This window comes from Hemicordylus capensis, chromosome 4, assembly GCF_027244095.1.
Source record: "Hemicordylus capensis ecotype Gifberg chromosome 4, rHemCap1.1.pri, whole genome shotgun sequence".
Taxonomy (NCBI): domain Eukaryota; kingdom Metazoa; phylum Chordata; class Lepidosauria; order Squamata; family Cordylidae; genus Hemicordylus; species Hemicordylus capensis.
The window spans coordinates 290,352,821-290,376,438 of NC_069660.1; the positions used below are offsets into that span (position 1 = coordinate 290,352,821).

The 23,618-nt window shown below is 40.7% G+C and overlaps 1 protein-coding gene across 6 annotated transcripts in view; it reads left to right on the forward strand.

Moving 5' to 3' along the window:
* ZFPM2 (zinc finger protein, FOG family member 2) overlaps positions 1-23,618 on the forward strand; it is a 563,228-nt gene that overhangs the window by 366,791 nt on the left and 172,819 nt on the right. Inside the window, exons 2-3 of one of the 6 annotated variants that reach the window (XM_053244782.1) lie at positions 1,891-1,931; positions 8,005-8,065. The exons of 4 other annotated variants lie outside the window; for them this stretch is intronic. In XM_053244782.1, coding sequence (XP_053100757.1) covers positions 8,005-8,065 — 61 coding nt within the window. In that variant the 5' untranslated portion in view covers positions 1,891-1,931. The remainder of the gene's footprint in view (positions 1-1,890; positions 1,932-8,004; positions 8,066-23,618) is intronic. One more of the 6 variants, XM_053244783.1, reaches the window with a different exon arrangement.

The following is a 23,618-nucleotide window of genomic DNA, read 5'->3' on the forward strand; positions in this document are numbered from 1 at the left end:
ATCAAATAAATAAATGTACTGTTGGGATATTGTGATAACATAGGTAAATCTAAGATTAGATAGATTGTAGTATGAACAAGAATTTGTAGTACAGCATTGTAGCATATTTAAGACATAATATAGTTAATGACAATTACTATTATTTAGGGTATGTATGTATGTATGTATGTATGTATGTGTATATATATATATATGTATGTTAGTCCTGCTCTCTTGATCAGTACATGCTAAATACATTGATTGATGGTTAAAAATGTATATCAGAACACTAATCACTCCTAGTATTATACTCAATACATTATAGATTGATTAAAAATGAAGAAGACTTTCTTTGTGTGCAATTTTTATTTGTCCTAGAAATAATTCTGCTCTACACAATTTACCATTTCATATACAAAAACGTACTCTGGAAGACTCCAGTTGATCTGTTCTGGCTGCTCTGGGGTAAATGTGATGTAGGCTGCCATGTTGGTCCACAGCTCAGTTAAGCAAAAGTATTTGTATTTAAGCTGATTGAATCCCACTGAAATCGATGGCAATAAACTGATTTAAGTCCAATTACTTTGGCTTAACTTGGTCTTGGATTGGACTGTCAGTCATGTTCTTAGCTTTGTGCTCACTAGCAGCATTGAGAGTCAATACCGTAATAGAATGTTGGATCATGAACAATATGGGAAGTATATGACTAGTGTTGACAACCCATAGGTTCTCAAAAGGCACAAATCAGATTCCAACAAATCACTTCACTGGTCTTGAAAATTACGAGATTTCAGCACTTAATTTTTTCACATCAATTCTTAAGATTTCACATCTTAATTCTTTCAGTTTCTGAGTATTGAATGCTAATATGGATATATTGGCTGAAGAGTTCTTTTCTTACAAGTCACATAACAGCTTGCCCATCACCCATTCATCATTTTCCCCTTCCTAATTAATCTGTGTGTTCCAAAAAATGACCCCAAATCCCTGTGCTGAATAATTTCCTGATAGTGGAAATACCCTTACCGGCCAATCTTATGCCCCAATTAAGACACCACTGAAATCCTGCTTGTAAACAATAGCCTATTCTGTCTCAGGAGGAACTCATCTTCTTGGTTGGTGCTTGCATCTAGGGATGTTGGTGCTTGCATCTAGGATGGATCAAACATGATATTTCATGTCATCCACCTGGAGATATGAAATAAGGTTCTTGTTGGGGACCCAGCTGTCTCTTGCTTGTGCTATGTTTATTTTCTCCATTAGCATTTTCCTTCTCACACTTTACAGGATATAGTACAAAGCAGGATGACATAGTCCCATGTTGTGTGTCTTGTGGCTTCCCAGTGTGGCTGTGCTTCCCAGTTGCCGCAGATACGTGCCTTGCATAATGCATGATAGGCTATTGGGGTAGTCGGAATCAAACTACTTTTTGGCAACTGCACTAGGTCCTGACCTCTTTTCAAGCACAATTCAAAGTTCTGGTACTGACTCTTGAAGGATTTCCTATGTCCGCATGAATCTGTCCAGACATGAACATCTTCAGAAGTAGTCCTCTATCTGAGATAAGACAGATGATGACTAGTGTAGGACTTCCTCAGTTGTGTTGCCCTTTTTATGCAGCAGCATACTTATGGAGGATTGCATGATGCCTAATTTTATGTCCTTTTGGCACCAAGTGAAGACATTTTTTAATGTCCCAAAGCTTTTAAAGTTTTGGTACTATTGGATACTCTTCATTTTATGCTGTATTTTTACCTGCTGTTTTAGTCATTGTGGAGTCTTTTGTATAGTTTATTTTTAATTATTTTTAAAAGTATATTTAACTTTCTGGAAATACTAAGCACTGAAGGATGGTATGTACATATATGAAATAAATACATTAAACAAAAACCTTGTGTTTTCCCTGAACAGCACTTTGTGTGTTCCAGAGATGGTAATGATCGTGGAAAAAGGTGTGTATGAGAGTGACTGTTTTGGCCTTTCTACCTCATTCTTCATTCGCCTGGCATGTAATGAACCCAATATGTCTTTAAGTTAACATATATGACAGAATTATGGTGCAGTAGTGCAGCACAGCTTTCAGCTAGGTGCATGAGCCCTATGTAGTTCCTGTCTGAGATGCATCAGCAGGCATAGACTTAGCCATGATCCTATCCTACTTACATGGGGTGATATTATGTTAGGAGTCAAATTTGATCAATACATTTTTCATCTGAAATACCAGTTCTTAGGGAAGATGGAAATAGACAAATGGAATAAAAAAGGACATTTCGGGAATCTTTACTTGTTTGCTTGCTCTAAAGAAGCTGAAGGACATGGGAAGATTTTGTTGGGGAGGTTTTGTAAACCTTGTCTTATCTTCTTTGAAACATTTGAGAACAAAGTCTGATAATGTGATGCTTTATAACATAATATTCATAAACAACAGCATTACTATGGTTCTGCCTAAAAATATTACTGAATATATTACAGATAGGAAACTAGACACTTGAAAACAAAACAAAGATACATCTGTGTTTTTTAACACATACAGGGATCATTCACAGGAAAAATTGACTGATATGCCCTAACCTTCAACTCTGAAACTGTGATGAACTTAATCGGGTTGATCTGTTAGCTGAAGCAAACATTCAGAAATGTTGGAACGGAAGCATATGAGACATGAGGGAGTGAACTGGGTCTTTAGCCAGCCAAGTACACTGATATTGTGCGATGGGCAACTGTAGTCAATGTATGACAGAAAAGGAAGGAAATGCACTCTTGCATAAGAGTGACCATGAAAAATATTCTTTTAACATCCACACAAAAACCTCTTTTATTTCTGCACTATTTTATACAACCTAGCAAAACTTGGAAGTGTGACACTTTAATAGACCTGTATTTCAGATACTGTATTTCAAAGCATTTTCAGTTTATAAGTAAATACAAATCAAAAGAAGACTTGATTTTTAAAGAATTTAAGATTATTCTGTTCAATGAAATTATGTTTATTATAAGATAAAAATTTAAATTCAGTCCAGTTTTGTTTATTGTAAGATGAAAATCTAAAGGTTTGTACAGTTTTTTTAAAAATAGCTTAGATCTAAAATGCAGTTTCCATGATGCAGCTCTACTCCCCCAAATATATCTCTTTGATTCCACAAAAATGAACAAAAGTTTTATAACCAAAAAAACACTTACCAGTTTTGCAGAACACTGGCATCCACTTTGTCCTCTAAAGCTGATCCCAAATGATATAAGCTGTTCCTTTGTGAGTGAGACTTTTAGTCTATTCAGGGTCAAAGTAGACCCATTAAAACCATAGTCTTTCATTTTATACTGTATTTTTACCTGCTGTTTTAGTCATTGTGGAGTCTATGGGACCTATGGAGGGCTGCGATCCAGATTGGGTCCACAGTGTGGCTAGAGAGGGCTCCCTCCGTCCATGACTCAGAGCCCCCAAGTGCCAATTAGCCATTGGCACCAATAGCAGCTTTTCAGTGGCAGAGGAGGATTTTCATCAGGATTATTGTGTGGGGGAAAGGGTTAAACCTCCTCTACCTATGCCACAGTTCTAATCCAAATTGGGAAGCCCCACACATGCTGCTATGTCGGAAACAGAGTGAGGCTATTCTCATGACCAGCAAAAATCGGGCTAGGAGAGCCTAGCCTGATTTTTGCTGCTCATGTAAACCACCGGGCTCGCAGGCGGGCCCAGTGGTTTACAAGAGGCTAAACCACTTGAGAAGCCCTCCTCTTAGCCCAGGTTAGTGGAGCGAGTGCTCCGCTAACCGGGGTTAATGGATCGTGTGCTGCCGTGTCACAGCAACTCACTAGGAGATCCCTGACCGGGAGGCTAAAAAGCAGCCTCCTGGCTTGGGGTTCTCTCCAGCATGCTCTGCATGCTCATGCAGGGCATGCTGGAACTTCTGGGGGCCACGTGGCCCCCAAACTCCCAACCCCCCACTGGCTCCATGATGGAGCCGGTAGTTGTGTGAGTGGCCGATCCGGCCGCCCAGGCAGGGCTTGCTGATTGTCTGCAGGGAGAGCGGGCTTAGCCTGCTCTCCCTACAAACTCTTTCAAAGTGGGTCTCACTGATCATGAGACCGCCTCACTGGCTGATATAAGGAAAATTACTCTAAATAGTCTCATTGTTCCTTTGATTTCAGTGGGACTACTTTGAGTAATTCTTCTCCTCATGTAAGCCAGTGCCACATATAGCTTGATTTTTGGTCCGAGGATAGGCAATATAAAGACCAATAAACTAGCAAGTTAACACAGATCACTGCAGTGTATTGGACCTTAACTCCCACCGCCCATCAACATGGACGAGTTGGGACAGAGAGCAATAAAAAGTTGCTGATCCTGAGCAGAGATTGGAGCAGGGCATCCTTACTGGAAGCCATTAATAGGCGGCTGTGGAGATTATTGGAAGCCATTAGTAGGAGACAGTGGGGATTACCATGGCACACGAAGCACTGTGCAGACATATGCTGCTGGCAAATAACTAGAAGTGCCCATCTCGGTCAATAATGTTGCTGCATGTTGCTGCTTCTGCTTTCTGCTGTCTCTGAGTAATGGCCACCACCCCTCATTCCCAGCTCAGTGGAGATAGTCCACAGTTTATTTAATTTAATGTATTTATTTATTTTTAAATTTGTATACCGCCTTTCATTAAAAAAAACCCCAATTCACATAAAAATTCACATAATTCACATTCACATAAAAATTAAAAACAAGACTATAAAAATGACACAATTAAAATATTAAGCTAAAAATATAAAAACCAAATCTGACTAAAAATATTTAAAATACAAGCATAAAGAATACAACACAAAACATACAAAAATACAGAGAAGCAGCAGTAGAGATAATAATATAAAATCCTGGGTAAAAAGCCAAGATTTAATATGCTTTCTAAAAACTCTGATGGAGACCGAGGAGCTAATAGCTACCGGGAGAGCATTCCAGAGTCTGGAATGTGGCAGTTCCATCATAAGCTGCCACATGGCCCCATTTATACATTATTTGGGGCCTTTGAGTTGTAGAGGAGCATTGTGCCTCCTTCATATAGATAGTAAAATGCATGCGCCTAGGCCTCCATTCCTGATTGCACAGGGGGCTCCTTTATATGATTTCTCTGCCTCCAGAAGAAAAGAGTGGAGAGAAGGAAGAATTTCACAAATGAGGTCTTCATGGAATTGGGTGTTTGTTTCTGGGTCCTGGCTTATGCCTTACATAATTTGAATTGTGGAAAGGAGAGGGGTACTCTACTTTTCTATTCCATAAAGTCTCCAATTAATATATGAACAGGGACATGGTGAAGTACAAGTGCAACCTTTGACAGTATGTGCTGAATACTGAACTGAATCTACTCACCCAAAGCTATATCTTCATCTTCCAAACCCACTCATTTAATTATGGAAATTAGCCCACATCTTTGCTGTCATTTTGCGCATATGTGAATGAAAACGTTCTCAATGTTTTATTTTTAAAATGTTGATGAAGATGACTGTGGTGTATTATTTATACCAGCCGTATACTTGGGATCTAGATGTTGATCTCATGCTAAACCTGCTCACAATTCACTTTCTCCTGACTAAGGGTTCAAAATCCAGTCCTTAGTTATAAGCTGTTGATATTCAAATTTCTCACAGTGAAGGCTGAGATAGAGAAAGAAAGGCTGGTGCCTTTTTCAGTTCCTAGGCTGATGAAATCCTCAGGCGACATATATAATGTGCTAATAGGAGATATTGTGAACCACTATACTCCCCTGGAAAAAGAAAAAAAAAAAAGAAAATGCATGAAAGCACCTGAACAGAATGAGCGTACTGTTACATTTGAAATTGTTAGATTGCACTTCTCTATAATACATCTCAGGTTCTAGTCTGCTGGCAATATAGTTTCAATAGATATACTAAGAGAAGTGCCAAGACCAGCTTTCACAGATTCCCCCCTCCCTCTTTTTTTCCTTTTAATCCCTGTGAGGCTCTGTGATTTTTCATAGCTGGACTAAAGTTGTGTCAACGGGAGGCTTGCACCATAAAGTATGAAATGTTAAAGAAAGCTACAAGGAACAGCTTTGAGGCAAGGTTTCAAGCTTTGTCATCACGCTTGAAGAATTTTCTGTTTAATGTACTGTAATGCAGAATTCAATGGGGACAAGTTTAATTGAGTTTTACACAACCCAGTTGGGAGTAGCGCTGCAAGGTAGGTGATGTCTAGGTTTTTAATCTTCCACTCCGGAGAGGCTTGTTGACGAAGTGGTTCTTTCTCTTTGTAAGAAAAAAAGGAAGCATGAGAAATGATACATCCGTGGATAAAACCAATTGGCAACCCCCAAAGGAATGAGGGCGATAAGGCGAATCCAGCACTTGTAAGAAATAAAAGAATCCAACTGTTCATTTAAATGAGAAACAACACATGTGATTGAGGAGGCAGGGAGGCTGGTCGCTGGAATAGAGAGGAAGGGAGACTAGCAAACATAGCAGCTGATACTGGAGGAAGGCTTTCCAGACAAACCATCTAGGGGTTGTGAGAGGGATTAGGAAGGAGATAACGAATGATGTGTATATATTTTTGAAGAAAACAGGGAATAAAGTACTTTTTAATGTATTAGGGAAGGTGGATAAAGTAGCAGGAGGGAGGAAGCTGCTGCTGTTAGGCAAGCCCTACTTAAAAAAAAAAAAACTCTCTTCCTTTCCTGAGGCCTAGCATAGCTTCTCTATCAAAAATAACAGTAAAAAAATAGCACTGGACCCTGTCAGAAAGAAAATAATACCTTCTGTATAAGCTTTGGTGTATTAAACTTTAACTCTATAGTGTTTGCAATTCATCTTTTTGTACTAAAGCACCCAGAGATATATACAACAGGTTCAAAAAAATATACCACTAGTAGTTGTTGTTTTTTTGTCACTTGCTAAAACAATCTCATAGGTTTTCAAAAAGAGGCTCTTGGCTTTAAATTTGTAATCTAGTTGCATAGGCTGAAATGTGCATCATCTGCCACGATAGACATTTCACTAACATTCATACCAACTGTCCCCTCAGAAGAACCTGCGCTATCTAAAACCTGGTGTTCTTGTGTATCTGAATTCACTGTAGCTTTCTTCCGATGTTGAGGCGAGTCTCACAATTGGTAAGACCTGCCTTCAGAGGGTTTGCGGGGAGAGTGGGCTTAGCCTGCTCTCCCTGCAGACAATCCCCAGACAGCCCAGGGAGGCCGGATCGGCCGCCCACACGACTGCCGGCTCCATCACGGAGCTGGCAGAGGCTGTGGGGATCGAGGGCCGCACATCCCCTGGAAGTTCCAGGATGCCCCTTGTGAGCACACGGGGCATCCTGGAGAGCTCCCCAACGTCGGGAGGCTTGTTTCAGCCTCCTGCTGGGGGTCTCCTCATGCGTTGCTGCGGTGTGGAGCCGCAGCGCAGCAATACACGATCAAAAAGACGGGGTTAGCGGAACGCTTGCTCCGCTATTCTCAGCTAAGAGGAGGGGGAATTAGGAGAGTTTGCTGCCGGGAGCTGCATGGCTCCCGTGGCAGCAGACGATCAGCAGAAAGTGGGCTAGGGTCCCTTAGCCTGCTTTTTGCTGATTGTGAGAATCTCTTCGTTATGTTTGTGTAGAGAAATTCCCTTAACCTCAAGCTTGGGTGACTTACATTTGATGTTCTCTCTCTCTCTCTCTCTCTCTCTCTCTCTCTCTCCTTCCCTCCCTCCCTCTCTCCCCTTGATATTAAAAATGCTAAATGTAATAGTTTATACTGGAGTTTAACTGAAAGCAATGCTGTGTTATGCTCCAGGAAACTGGGATCCCGACAAGTCTGGAAAAGCACATGGTTTCCTTAAACCTAATGTCTCTGAGTAAAGGACATGGGATAATGGTGTTCCCCGTTTATATAACATGTATACTCATAATGACTGGGGTTGTCATGTGATTAAAGAAATCTTAGTCGATTTATCACATGATCAACAAATGAATTAATTTATCACATCTTGCATATGAAAAACTTTCTAAAAAAAAGAGCATACTTTCTTTGTTTTTAGATGATGCACACACACGCCACAGCAGCTTTGAAGAGGCATTTTCCTGTTCTCTGTCATACAGGTGAGAATCTCTTCTAAGATGCTGTTTGCTATCTGCAGGTTTTATAAGTTCTGGTATTTAAAATAATTGAAAATGAAAATAAAAATCAAGGGGCACTTTTTAAATTTATCAAAATGTTTTAAATTGATTGCTCTAACCATTTATTTGACTAATCTTTGGAACACTAATTATAACCATATCAACACATGGATTTATCCAAACCTCTAATTATCTGAATATTTTGGATGTGCTCTAGGCATTTAGACTGTATGTTCAATACTGAGAATTTTATAGTATTAAGCACCTTTAAATTGCTGTGACCTAAAAGTCTATTTTAAATCTATATAAAAGTATACAACTTTATATATTTACACCTTAAATTTAACCACTGATACTTAAGTACAAACTCATGTTGATTTGTAGAAAAGTTGGTGAAATAAAGCTGTTCCTTGTAGCCCAGTCCTAGCAAATCAGTTCAGAGAGCAGGCTTGGATATTCCAAAACTGGGATAAATCCCAGTCTCAGCATTCAGATCAGATAAGGTCACTTGAACCATACTGTCAAAAATATATATATATTAAATGCTATGGAGGCAGGACTGTGTAGGCTTTGCAGTTGGAAACTATTGGTTGTGAGAATCAAGTGAAAGCTTGCATAGCCTAATGTTCCAGTGTCACCTGCAGTCCTACTTGAGGTCCAAGAATGAAGGGGAAGAAGAGAAGGTTTTGGGCTGGGGACAAAAAAGAGTCTAGTTAATCTGAATGTGCCATCCTACCTTGAGGATTGGGTGCAAGGGAAGGTGATACCAGTGGCTTATACAAGAAAAATGCACTGTTATCCATCAACCATGTTTCATGGCATGAAAGAATTTGTCTGAGATTCGAGTGGTGCTATGCTGAAATGGGAAGAGGATTTTAGGAATCCTTTTGCCCTCGATAAAAACGTTCCTTCTCTGGGACAGAGTGTGAATGGATATTAAAGTGTTCAGATAAGGTGAGTGTCCAGCAAAGAGGGAATGTTTCCTCATGACTGAGAGAATCTAGTCCAGGGTTTCTTAACCTTGGGCTCCCAGATGTTGTTGAACTACAACTCCCATCATCCCCAGACATGGCCTTTGTGGCTGAGGATGATGGGAGTTGTAGTCCAACAACATCTGGGGGCCAAAGGTTAAGAAACTCTGCCCTAGTCAATCCCCCTTTACCCTTATCCAGTAGTATATATTTGACTAGAGGTGGCAGAATGAGATGCACATTAGGAAGTGCATCCCATTGAAAGAAATGCAGTGCAGATGATTGACACTGACTTTTAGGTGCACATCTGAATGTGGATGCTGTCGATCCATACTGTAATACTTTCAGTGGAATATGCATTCAAATCAATATCTTTATCCATAGTCTGCCCAAATAGTCAATGTAACTGTGAACAGCTAGAGGTGACTGATAGCAAAGGAGAATGGAACCATTTTGCTGCATTACAAAATGAAGAATCAACCCAGTTGCATCAGTAGTGGGAATGTGTTCCCGACACATCCCATTCAAAGTGAAGGTATGTTCATATTCAAAGTGAAGTGGTACCGTCATTTGCCATCAGTAACCTTTTCAACTAGCTAGCTCAGACTGGCTACATGGTTACTGCACTGTCATCACAATCACTGTGTGATCCCTGATTGCATGGGATCATTAAGTGAAGACTAAAAAAGTCCTAAAATTTGTCCAGAAGCAGCAGCATGTTAGAGCTTTGAACAGGTGTAGGGGAAAAACTTCAAAAGTCCATTACAGTAAGGACTTGTTTTTTAAAGGGGACTTTTCACAGTTCTTGAAATCTCACTTTTTAACTTCAAAATGTTTGTGAGAAATTTCAGCACTGTATTCACCTGGAAAGTTGTCTATCCTAAATGAAGTTCACAGGAGGCAAATTATATCATAATTTGAATCGTTCAAGATGTTACTGGCATGTTTTCCTCTCAAATTGATTTAATCAAGGTGAGGAACAGTATAATGCCCTTCTGAATCCCTAATGTGTAGAAGCACACTGGTGATGAAGTCCTCGGGAATTAACACTACATGCTGTCTCTTCTCCTCTTGAGTAAATTTTTACTTGAGGGGAGGTGTAGTAGCATTCCTTTGCAATATTCAGTGGCAGTGAGAATCTTATCATGGTCAGTCTTATGGTCATATCATGACAATTTAGTGAGCTACATTATCTTGCTGGTAGTGGAACAGCAATACTCCATCCTTTGCCCATACTGCAGAAAAGTATAATAAAATATCTTTGTTTTGTGCTGCAAGTAATAGCAACACATTGGGGTCTTTCACACTATCGCACAGGCGGGTGGACAGGGAGAAGGTCATGTTAAGCCTACCTTCACCACAAACAACCTGGATGGTCCCCAGTCGCGTAGCACCGCCACACACATGACTGCCATGGTGGCAATCAGCACAGCCTTCCAGAGGCCAAGGGAATCCCACAATACACCACATGACTAGGAGACTGACAAGGAGCCCAGCATTCTAGGTGCTTGTCTCAGTGTCATCTCAGGTTGCAAGCAGCCCACGCTGACACACGATCCAGGACCCTGGGATGATGGTTTGCTCACTTCGTTAACCCAGGCTAAGATCCGGGCTTCCGTGCTGGGTTTGGCACCATGGCAGTGCCGGGATCCACAAGGATCCTGGTGGTTCTTACAGGCAAGCAAGCCTTGGCTGTTCGTGAGAACAGTCTCATTATGTTATATTTCCACCCAATTTCTCTCTCATCTGTTAACAAGTCTGTGCAAAATTAACGATGACATTTTATTTATAACTAATCAAGAATACTATAATGCTTTTGTATAAAACCCAGTTAATGTTGAAATACTGTGGCCGATATCCAGAACAGCATTATGTCTCTGTAAGGCTCTACTGTGGGAATGCTGCCCTTTTCATAGGCAGCACTGAGCTTGTGCAAATGGGGTAGTTAGTTGTGCAAGCAGCACTTCAACAGAATTCCCCATTGTCCCAAATGGGAAAATCTGTGTAAGTGCTGCTTGTTCAAGCACCCTGTTTGAGCAACCCCGTTTCCATTGAAAGGTGCAGCACCTCTATAGTGCAGTGTTAGTGGTAAGAGATCAGTTTACACAATGGCTAGTCGACCTCTCCAGTGTTGTGTGACAGAGACACAGTGCTGTGCTGGATGTCAACCAGTGTGTAGCATCCAGACTGCTCATGTAAATAGAGCTCCACCGCTTGCCCAAGAGAGCAGGGATGATTTTTCCTGACCTTCTTTCTCTTTGCAGCCTCCTGTGCCTGGGACATATTTTCAGAAGGCACAGGGAGTTACAGAGGGAAGGGGTGGATAAGGAAAAATAAACTCCTTCACCTTGAGTGAGCAGAAGAGTTCCACTTTTACAGTAATTAGTCCGAGTGCTACCAAGTATATCTTGCCTTAAAAAAAAAAAAAAGAAATATGTAGGAAGTTTTATTTGCAATGGGAGACTTCAAAATGAAAAGAGCTAACAGAATAACAGGGAATTTGCCAACTTGTTTTTATCACTTTTGCTTACCTACCATGCCATCTAGGTGGATAATTATGCACCTGCAAGTAGAATATCCTGGTAACTGAGCAAAGAGGCACCTTTTAAAGCTTATATTCAGCAGAAAGAGAGAGCAACTGTTCCTAATTATCCCAGCACAGAGTCTTTCCAGTAGCTGCTCTTGGTATCTCCTTTGTTTGTTTTCTGGATTAAAAACAAGTTTCTCATAACTTTTGCTATGTTAACTGCTTTGAGAACTTGTTTGTTGAAAAGTGGAATATAATACAAGATGCCTTCCTTGTAAGTAACCACTACTACAGCATTACCCTAGCAGTGTTCCCTTGAACAGAGATTCCAAGATGTTGTTGACTACAACTCCCAGAATCCCCAGCTGCATTGGCTTTTGCTTGGGGGTTATGGGAGTTATAGTCAATAACATCTGGGAATCCTTGTTAGAGAGAACACTGTACCCTAGTGCTTCCTCAAAATTTCTTTGCTTACATAAAATGACTTTAACACCCTCTTTACGGGATTTATTAGAAGGTGCTATTCTAACCTGCCTCAGGTTGTAGGGAAGGAGTGGTTTTGATTACACAAATCTTTAAGATAAGCCATCATTGTGTAGGAACATTCCTACCCAAAGTCACATTTTTTGCCCATAGTACACATAGAGCAAAATGCCTTGAGAACAGCAGTAAAATAACCAGAATTAGCATCGTGATTATCTCCATAAACTTCCAGAATTGCTTTGCAGTGAGTAGAACCAATATTCTGAGCAAATTATTCACCACTGGTAATTATAAACAAGGTTTTCTCCTTTTTGTCTACATATGAACAGATGTATGATTACCAAATGCAGTTTTTGTAATGTACAAAGATTTTCTATACTGGGAATACATTTTCCTTATGTGCTTTGAATGTAGGAAGAAAAAGGCATTTCTTATTCCTTAATGATTTAACAGTCCATAGTATAGCTGTTTGGGTTTAACTTTAACTGGAAAACAGACATATAAGGACGTTCACACAACATAGTGGCAGTTGGTTCCCAGCAGGTGTGCGCATGTGCCTGATGCTGCTGTTTTTGTGTCATTAGAACATGGAAATACCAGGTGGAGAATGTCCAGTACCCACCTCAGTGCAATGTTCACCCGACATGTGACTCCAAAATCTGAAGTTGGTTTGACGATGTCATGCTGAGGTGGGTATTGGACATTCTCTGCCCCACATTTCCGGAAACAGTGGCAGCAGTGGGAGCGTGCACCCAGCGAGAACCAACGGTTCTCTTGTACTTATTTGCTGCCACCCCATCTGAACCTGGCCGTATTTTCCTCCCTACCTTTTGACTTATAATAATAGGATATTGTAAAGTACATTAGATTTCTGTAGAATTAGGGCCAATTGCCGGTTATGCCCATATAGCCAGGAGAAGCACTGGCAGTGTGATGCCTGTGCTTTCATTGGTCTCAGTGGGAACAGAACTTTGGGCAGGGGTTCTTAAACTTGGGTCTCCAGATGTTATTGGACTTTAGCTCCTATAATCCCCAGCCACAATGTCCTTTTACCTTTTGGTAATGTGGCTGGGGACTATGGAGTCCATCAACATCTTGGGAACTAAGTTTGAGAATTCATGAGTTAGGGAAAGCTGTAGGGTACTTCTACAGAGAGTGTAAGGATGAACTGATTCAGTTGCTTTTCTCTTGCACTTTTACAAACAATCAATTCCTTGTGAGATCCAGCATTCAAGTGCATTTTGTGAAAGGTCCTAAGATATGTTCATTTGCCTACAAATTCTGCAAGTCTTCATCTTGAGAGTTGTGGAATACAGCCATGCTAGATATTTAATCTGAATCTCAGAATGAAGTGACTGGAAAAGTTGCATTTTACTGTCAGAAAAATAGAGATAGGTAAAGAGTTTGCTGAATAATCAAGAGTTTTCTGAATAATCTGCCATGCTGAATGGGATTATTCCATATATTTTGCAGTGTTCATATATGTTCATATTTGAGAAGTGCTCTGTATATTGAAATTTATTTTGAAGGTGGTAATATTATTATTATTATTATTATATTATCATTATACTTAATTCTCTTAGCCAGCCATGCGTGGGGATGTAGCACAAGGCTGTGCGTGCCGGTGAGGGAGGTGCCTGATTGGCTGGGCGCCGGTTTGCCTCTGTGAAGCTAATGGCAAGGAGAGGCAGCCGTGGGGGGGGGGGGGCGGCGGGCCTGGCTGTGGCAGGGAGAGGCAGACAAGGTGATGGTGGCGGGCCCAGCTGTGGCAGGGAGGTGGTCACAGTGGGCCCGGCCACGGTGGGGAGGCGGCAGCAGTGAGGAGGCGGCAGCGGGCCTAGACACCAGGGTGAGGAGGCAGCTGGGCCGCCAGGCCAGAAACCGCGGTGGGGTGGGGGAGAAGTGGGCCGGGTGGATGTCAGAGATGCCTGGGGGAAGAAGGCGCAGATACTCTATGCCGGGTCTGCTTGTTATTACTATTATTTTAGCATTAGTGTTATTTCTAGTGTAATAAAGATCTATTTTATATATAAAAGAGAATTGATTTTCTATTTAATATTTTGTATATGTGTGTAAAGAAATGGAGAATGATATTTGATTGTGGAAAGATTATAGCTCAGTTTTAATATATCAAGGATTTTAATATATTTTAAGGTTATGATCATTCATAATATTTGATCAATTGCTTTCAGAATTCGCTCTGAGGAAGAGTGTTCTTAAGCTCAAAAAGTGTCAGGCAAGTCTCATTATCATGATAGAAAGGATTATTATTTATCCAGCAACTTTGGAATTCCCAGAAAGGTATGTGGATGAGACACTCAGGGATGTGATATAGGCATCCCACTCCCAGGGTGACAGCTCCCCTATAGTCATGGAGAATGAAGGTCTCAGGAAAGGATGACACCAGTTCGAGGAAGAGAAGAATGCTCCTTTGGAAGCGATCCCTTTCTTGGGTGATGCACCCATATCCTCTTGCACAGAGGATATTCCTCCAGGGGTTGGGGGTCTCCTAGTAGTGGGCAATTCAATCATTAGGGGCACAGAGTGGTGGGTTTCGGACCCGCGAGTAGACTGCAAGGTGGCTTACCTGCATGGTGCGGAGGTTGCAGACGTTATGCAACATCTAGATAGGCTATTAGTGCTGTGGAGGAGTCAGCTGTCATGGTGCACGTTGGCACAAACAGTGTTGGGAAATGCAGTCAGGAGGTCCTGGAATCCAAATTTAGTCTGCTAGGTATTGAAGTCCAGGACCCCCAGGGTAGCATTATCTGAAGTGGTACCTGTTCCACACAGACTTCTGGCACATAAAATAAAAAAGCTTGCAGAGCAGCTTTTAAAATGATGCCTGCGGGATTGCTGACAGGAACTGGATGGTATCTGGTTCGGCAAGCAACATTCCCTAAGGTGAGAGGGTGCAAACATTTCAGTTAAACCAGAGGGGGGCAGAGTAGAACCAGGAGTAAGCAGATGGAAGCACATGACAACTGGTCAAAAATGTCAAATGATGGCAAGGGAGATAACATATGCCAGCACTAGGTAAGAGACTCTGTATTTATACGCCAGTGCCAGAAGCCTCCAAGCCAAGATGGGTAAGCTAGAGTGCTTAATTATTAATGAAACATAGGTACAGTGGGCATAACAGAAACCTGGTGGAACGATGAGAATCATTGGGAAACTGTTTTTCCTGGATACAAACCCTACAGAAAGGACAGGGAAGGGAGGATTGGGGGTGGAGTAGCACTCCATATTAAAGAAGAGATAGAACCCAACAACCTAGAAAACCTAGGAGGACTGGAGTCCTTCTCAGAAAGATTATTGGTGACAATACGAGGACTGAAAGGAAATGTGTTTCTAGGGATGTGCTATCACCCTTTGGATCAAAACACTAAGAGTGACTTGGAGTTGGAGAACCAAATCAGAGAGGTGTCAGAGAGACAGAGCTAGGTAGTAATACTTGACTTCAAATATCCTCTTATAGACTGGGCAAATTCACATGCAGGTATTGACAGAGAGGCCAAATTTCTAGACATGCTAAATAACTGTGCCTTCGAACAGTTGGTCCCAGAACCAACCAGAGAGAAGGTAACCTTGGACTTAATCTTTAGTGGTGCCCAGGACCTGGTGTGAGATGTCAGAGTTGTAGAATCATTGGGGAACAGTGACCATAGTGTGATCCAGTTCAGCTTATATGCGAGTGGAACATTGCCAAAGAAGACTAACATACAGACCAAAGAGGCACCTTTTAAAAGTGGTAATTCTCTTTATTGAGCAGGGTGAGAGCAACTGACCCTATCCAGCCCCAGCACAGCATCCTTCCAGTGGCGGTTGCTGGTGTCTATCTTATGTTTCTTTTTAGATTGTGAATTCAGGAACCGCTGCAGGGGAGTAACAGCAGGAGAGAGGGCATGCCCTCAACTCCTGCTTGTAGGCTTCCAGCAGCATCTGGTGGGCTACTGTGTGAAACAGGATGTTGGACCAGATGGGCCTTGGGCCTGATCCAGCAGGGCTCTTATGTTATTATGAACCATTTGGGGACAGGCATCCATCTTTATTTATTTTTATTTTTCTATGTGAACCACTTTGGGAACTTTTGTTGAAAAGTGGTATATAAATAATGTCGTCATTATCTTTGTCGACTTCAGAAGAGGAAACTTCTAAAGAATGATGGTTTTGGTAAAAAGGAAATGGAAAGGGATTTTCATCAGGAGGGTCAAATAACTCCAGAAGGCACGTCTCTTATTCAAAACCACAGTAATAGAACCTTAGTTGGAATGTATACTAAGAAGGAGGAAAGGTACCACCAAGTTCAGGAGGATGCCAGCATTGCTAGTAAGTTGAGTCAGGGAAGCTATAAAAGGAGGAAAGACTTCCTTCAGAAAATGGAACTCCTGCCCAAATGAAGAGAACAGAAAGGAAAATAAACTCTGACAAAGGAAATGCAAAGAGAATAAGGGATGCAAAAAGAGAGTTTGGGGAGCATATAGCTAGAAGTGTCAAGGGGAAACCTAAACTTGTTTAAATGTATCAGAAGCAGAAAACATGTCAGGGAGGCAGTTGGACTCTCAGATGGTGAGGGCGTGAAAGGGATTATAAACAAGGGTAAGGAGATTGTAGAGAAGCTGAATGAGTTCTTTGCATCTGTCTTCATGGCGGAGGATAGTGACCATATACCTGTCCTGGAACTGAGCTTCTCAGGCTTGGAGGATTAAGAACTGGGCCAATTTGAGGTGATGTGAGAGGATGCTCTAAACTGTTTTGAAAAACTAAGAATTAACAAATGGCCAGGGCCAGATGGCATCCACCCAAGAGTTCTGAAGGAACCCAAATGTGAAATTGCTTGTTCATAAATGGTCTAGAAGTGGGGGTGAGCAGTGAAGTGGCCAAGTTTGCAGATGGCACTAAACTATTTAGAGTAGTGAAATCCATAATAGATTGTGAAACTAGCTGGGAGACTCTGGGCCAGTCACATCTCTCTCAGCCTAACCTACTTCACAGGGTTGTAGTGAAAGAGAAACTCAAGTATGTAATACTCTGGGCTCCTTGGAGGAAGAGCGGGATATAATAATAATAATAATAATAATAATAATAATAATAATAATAATAACAACAACAACAACAACAAAAACAACAACAACACAACAACAACAACAACAACACAGGCAGAATCTCCAATTCCAGTCGAATCAGAGACGTTTCTACCAAAGCATAGAAGGAGAAACTGCAAGAAACATAGAAACACCAAATAAAGAAGAAACAGTGCAATTCTGGCGGAAATTATGGGACAATCCAATAGATTATAATAAAAAAGCAGGCTGGATGAAAGAGGTCAAAAAATGTAACCAACAAATGCAAGATCTAATAATAACACCAGAATTAATAAGTGAAAGAGCAAAGGAAATTAAAAATTGGACTGCGCCAGGCGACGATGAACTGCATGGCTTTTGGCTTAAACACCTAACAAGCCTTCATAAACAACTATCAAAACAGTTCAATCACATTATGAAAGGCGGTGATATTGAACAATGGCTAACAACTGGGAAAACTCATCTCATCATGAAAGACCCAGCAAAAGGTACAGTTCCAAGTAATTATAGACCGATAACCTGCCTGCCAACCATGTTCAAATTATTAACTGGAATAATAGCAGGTGAAATGATGCAGCACTTATTAACTAACAAACAGCTTCCCGCTGAACAGAAAGGAAATTGCCCGAACACCAGAGGCACAAAAGACCAGCTGCTGATTGACAAAATGATTTTAGAAAACTGCAAGAGAAGAAAAACCAATCTAAGTGTTGCATGGATTGACTACAAGAAAGCTTTCAATTCATTGCCTCACACATGGATACTAAAATGTTTAGAAACAACTGGTGTCAGCAAAAACATTCAGATATTTATTAAAAAAGCAATGATCATGTGGAATACACAGTTAACAATCAATGGCGAGGCACTTGGACAGGTTAGCATTAGAAGAGGTATTTTCCAAGGGGACTCACTGTCCCCTCTATTGTTTGTAATCGCCATGACCCCACTTTCACAAATACTAAACAAAACAGACCTTGGATAGCAAACATCTAAAACATCAAGTAAAATCAACCATCTGCTGTACATGAACGATCTGAAGTTGTATGGAAAGTCCCAGTCAGAAATCAAATCACTGCTAAACACTGTCCGTATATTCAGTAGCGATATAGCAATGGAGTTTGGACTAGACAAGTGTGCTGCATTAATAATGAAAAGAGGAAAAATAACAAAAACAGAAGGAACAGAACTGCCCAATCGAAGCAAGATCAAGAACCTGGAAGAGAAAGAACATTACAAATACTTGGGCATTCTCCAGGCTGATAATATTGCACACACTGAAGTTAAAAGAAAAATTGGAAGTGAATACATCAGGAGAGTTAGAAAAAAACTAAAGTCCAAACTCAATGGCGGGAACACCATACAAGCCACCTGGGCTATACCTGTTATCAGATACACTGCAGGAATAATAGACTGGACCCAGGCAGAGCTAGAGACACTAGATCGTAAGACCAGGAAAATCATGACCATCAATCATGCTCTGCACCCCCGCAGTGATGTAGATAGTCTATACCTCCCTTGCAGCTCAGGTGGAAGAGGAATGCAAGTCCATCAAACAGTAGAGGAGGAGAAAAGAGGCCTTGAAGAATATATCAAGGACAGTGAAGAAGATGCACTTCAAATGGTCAATAACGAGAAACTATTCAATACCAATGAAAGAAAGCAGGCCTACAAGAAAGAACAAGTCAAGAACCGAGCAGAAAAATGGAGAAATAAGCCCCTGCATGGTCAATATTTGCACAATATAAGTGGAAAATCAGACATCAGCAAGACCTGGCAATGGCTTAAGAATGGCAACTTGAAGAAAGAAACAGAGGGTTTAATACTGGCTGCACAAGAACAGGCACTAAGAACAAATGCAATAAGAGCAAAAGTAGAAAAATCCACAACAAACAGCAAGTGCCGCCTTTGTAAAGAAGCAGATGAAACAGTGGACCACCTGATCAGCTGTTGTAAGAAGATTGCACAGACTGACTACAAACAAAGGCATGACAAGGTAGCAGGGATGATACACTGAAACATCTGCAAAAAATACAAGCTACCTGTAGCCAAGAATTGGTGGGACCATAAAATTGAAAAAGTTGAAGAAAATGAAGATGTAAAAATCTTATGGGACTTCCGACTACAAACAGACAAACATCTGCCACACAATACACCAGATATAACTGTAGTCGAGAAGAAAGAAAAACAAGTCAAAATAATCGACATAGCAATACCAGGGGATAGCAGAATAGAAGAAAAAGAAATAGAAAAAATCACCAAATACAAAGATCTACAAATTGAAATTGAAAGGCTGTGGCAGAAAAAGACCAAAATAATCCCAGTGGTAATTGGCGCCCTGGGTGCAGTTCCAAAAGACCTTGATGAGCACCTCAACACCATAGGAGCCACAGAAATCACCATCAGCCAATTACAAAAAGCAGCTTTACTGGGAACAGCCTATATTGTGCGACGATATCTATAACAACTGACAATAAAATTCTGGTATCCCAGGTCTCGAAGGACTCGATGTCTGGATAAAACAAACCAGTCAATAACACCTGCCTGACTGTGTAAACAAGAAATAATAATAATAATAATAATAATAATAATAATAATAATAATAATAATATAAAAAGGATCTCTCCAAATTGGGTGTGCTGGTGACAAAATGGCAAAGGCAGTTCAGAGTAACCAAGTGTAAAGTGATGCATATTGGGTTAAAAAACAACCAACTTCACATATAAAAGGGATCGGGGTGGGGCGGGTTCTGGGAAGTTACAGGCCAGTTAACTTCTGTGCTGGGTAAACTGATGGAAGGGTAAATTTGTCCCTACATAAGGACAAATTTATTAAATGTGGAAGATCAGGCCTTGCTGAAGGAGAACCAGCATGGCTTCTGCAAGGGCAATTCTTGCCTCACTAACCTTTTGGGGTTCTTTGAGAGTATCAACAGGCATGTGAAAAAAGGTTATTTGGTTGACATAGTATACTTGGACTTCCAAAGAGCTTTTGACAAAGTTTCTCACCAAAGGCTCTTGAGTAAACCTAGCAGTCATAGGATAAGGGAACAAGCTAAATTGTGGCTTGGTAACTGGTTGAAGAACAGGAAACAGAAAGTAGGAATAAATGGACAGTTTTCACAATGGAGGGAAGTAAGAAGTGGGGTCCCCTAGGATCTAACTGGGACCAGTTCTCTTTAACTTGTTCATAAATGGTCTAGAATGGTCTAGAAGTGGGGTGAGCAGTGAAGTGGCCAAGTCTGCAGATGGCACTAAACCATTTAGAGTAGTGAAATCCATAATAGATTGTGAGGAGCTCCAAAAGGATCTCTCCAAATTGGATGAGCAGGTGACCAAATAGCAAAGGCAGTTCAGAGTAACCAAGTGTAAAGTGATGCGTATTGGGTTTAAAAACAACCAACTTCACATATACACTGATGGGGTCTGAGCTGTCAGTGATGGACCAGGAGAGAGATCTTGGGGTTTATTTTATTTATTTATTAGAAACATTTGATATATCGCCCACTCCAAAGACTCTGGGCAGTGTACAAAAACATGCAAAACAAGACAGCATTAAAATTACATTCTAAATAAAACTAAAGTAATGGGGGGGGGGAGGTAAACTACAGGGTAAAAGCCTGGCCTAAAAGAAAAGTCTTCAATAGAGATTTAAAAATCGACAAGGAAGGAGCTAAATGAATCTGCAGGGGAAGGGAATTCCAGAGAAGTGGGGCAGCAACCGAGAAGGCCCTTTCCGAGAAGGGTTGTGATGGATGTCTCTTTTAAAGTGTCAGCTCTGTGTGCGACAGCTGTGAAAAAGGCAAATTCCATGCTAGGGATTATTATTACAGGGATTGAAAATAAAAAAGCTAATATAATATCCTTATAAAAATCTATGGTGCTTCCACATTTAGAGTACTGCGTGCAGTTTTGGTCACCATATCTTAAAAAGGACATTGTAGAACTGGAAAAGGTGCAGAAGAGGGAAACCAAGATGCTCAGGGGCCTGTAGTAACTTATGAGCAAGGCTACATCATCTGGGGCTTTTTAGTTTGCAAACGAGGCAACTATGAGGAGACATGATAGAGGAGTATAAAATTATGCATGGAATAGCGGCAGTGGACTGGGAAATTTTTCTTCCTCTCTCACTGCACTAGAATTGTGAGAGTCATCCTATGAAACTAAAAGACAGGAAACTTAGGACCAACAAAAGGAAGTACTTTTTCATACAGCACATAATTAATCTATGGGATTCCCTGCCTTGGGATATAGTGATGGCCACTGGCTTGGATGGCTTTAAAAGGGGCTTAGACAAATTCATGGAGGACATGTCTATCAATGGACGCTAGTCTGGTGTACCATCTCCAGCCTCAGAGACTAAATGCCTCTGAATACCAGTTGCAGGGGAGCAGCAGCAGGAGAGAGGGTATGCCCTCATCTCTTGCCTGTGGGCTTCGAAGAGGCATCTGGTGGGCCACGGTGTGAGACAGGATGTTGGACTAGATAGGCCTTGGGCCTGATCCAGCAGGGCTGTTCTTAAGTTCATATGGCCACCCCCCCTTTCTTCTTCAATGCATTTGATACCCCCCAGCCCTTTAAAGCAAGAAAATTAAAGCAAGAAAATATTCATTGATGTATATTCAGTCAAGGTAGCCCTGCATTGTAGCTTCCAATATGGAAACCAATGTTGACATTATGTGTACTGGTTTTCTAGGAAGTTTGCTTTCTTTTTTTGCTGTAAAGTGAAAAAGGCAAAAAGGAAGATAGAACTTTACATGCATACAGTCTATGTGGTATCATGCAGTTGTTCATGCTTGGAAAATGCAGTGGTGGGCTCAGGTTTCCAATTGTGACTTGAAACTGGATTTGTTCTTGGGACAGGCAATGGATCATCCATTCAGCCAGGGTGCATTCAGTTCTCCTCTTGCACACTCACCAGGGAGCATTTACAACTTGCCATTGGCCAGAAGGCAGCAGCAAACTGCATTAATACAGCTCTGTTTTCCCTCTAAAACATTCAGCTCCTTGTCTGTTCACACATAGATTTAAAACATCAAAACTAAAGACATGGGTCATGGCTTTATCTGTACCCAAAGTGTTTGGAAGTTTTAAGTTCATGTATTTTGTCATTTGAGTGATGCTCTAGATTCTTCAGAGAAATTCTGACCCTTCTGACACATTTGAACTACTTTTCAAAGGTTCCTTTTGTTTTGAGTGGGATGACAGCCCATTAAAATAGAGCACTGTATATTCCCAGGGCACAGTGCAATGTTGGTAATGAAATCTGCTGCAACTACTGGCACTAAGGGATGACTTATATCCAGGAAATGAACAATGGGGAAATGGTGTGCGTGAATCAACTCACTTTGTCTTGCTTTTAAACAGGAAAATTGTTGGAAGAGGAACACAAAAGGGGAAAAAATTATAATCTATGAGAATATGATGAGATAAAAGAAATGTTAAATGAAAATTTCTTCTAAACATGCATGTCAAGAAAGGCAATTTTAGTCGTACAGCGGTGTAGCATTTTGTTTTTTCTGCAATAAAGCCATCAGATCAATAAAAAATTATGTAGCAGATTATTATTACACTGAGCTCACCATAGCTCTAATCGTAAATAATACAGCAGTTATCCTGGTTATATTAATTATAATTAGAATGCAGATAATGCAGACGGTCTTTTATTACTAGAGCCAAATCAATTTTCCAGTGTTATTCAATGCAAGGTCACACAAAGTTGTTCAAGCTCTTACACTTCTTATGAAATGACCTGCATATGTAAGAAAGGGTTTGGCTCAGCTGCCTGAGACACATTGACTGAGAAGTACATTGAAATAATTACAAGCATGAACTCTTGCCTATAATGGCAGAATTTCATTTTATAAAGTAAGCAGTGCTGTAATCCAGGCTCCTTTATGGGGAGAAGCCTCATAAATCTTTCAAAGAAGACCAAAGTCTTTCTGTTTGGTTGTCAGTCAGAAACCAAAATGGTTATTTCTGCTGTTTTGAAACATGGCATTACATTTTCTGAATGAATTGCATATGTTGCTATTTTGAATCAGTCTGCTACAGTCCTGTGGATACTCACCTGAGACTAACTCATGAGCACAATAGGACTTCCTTCTGAGTAAATATGTACAGTATTAGGCTGTATATGAAAATATTAGGGAGATTTGTATATCATGTGGACAGAGGTCATGTGGACATTTCACTTTAGGGTTTGGAAATTTCACATGTCACTCAAATAACTTTTATTGTTTAAGGATTACAGAATATGAATGAATATATATATATATATACACACACACACACACACACACACACACATATATATATATATACACGCACACACACACATACATACATACATGCATACTGTGTGTATGTGTGTATGCATATATATACTGTATATATATGCCTGCGAGCCTGGTGATTCCCATGATCCTCGGAAAGCGAGCTAAGCTCACTTAGCCCACTTTCCAGGAATCGTGG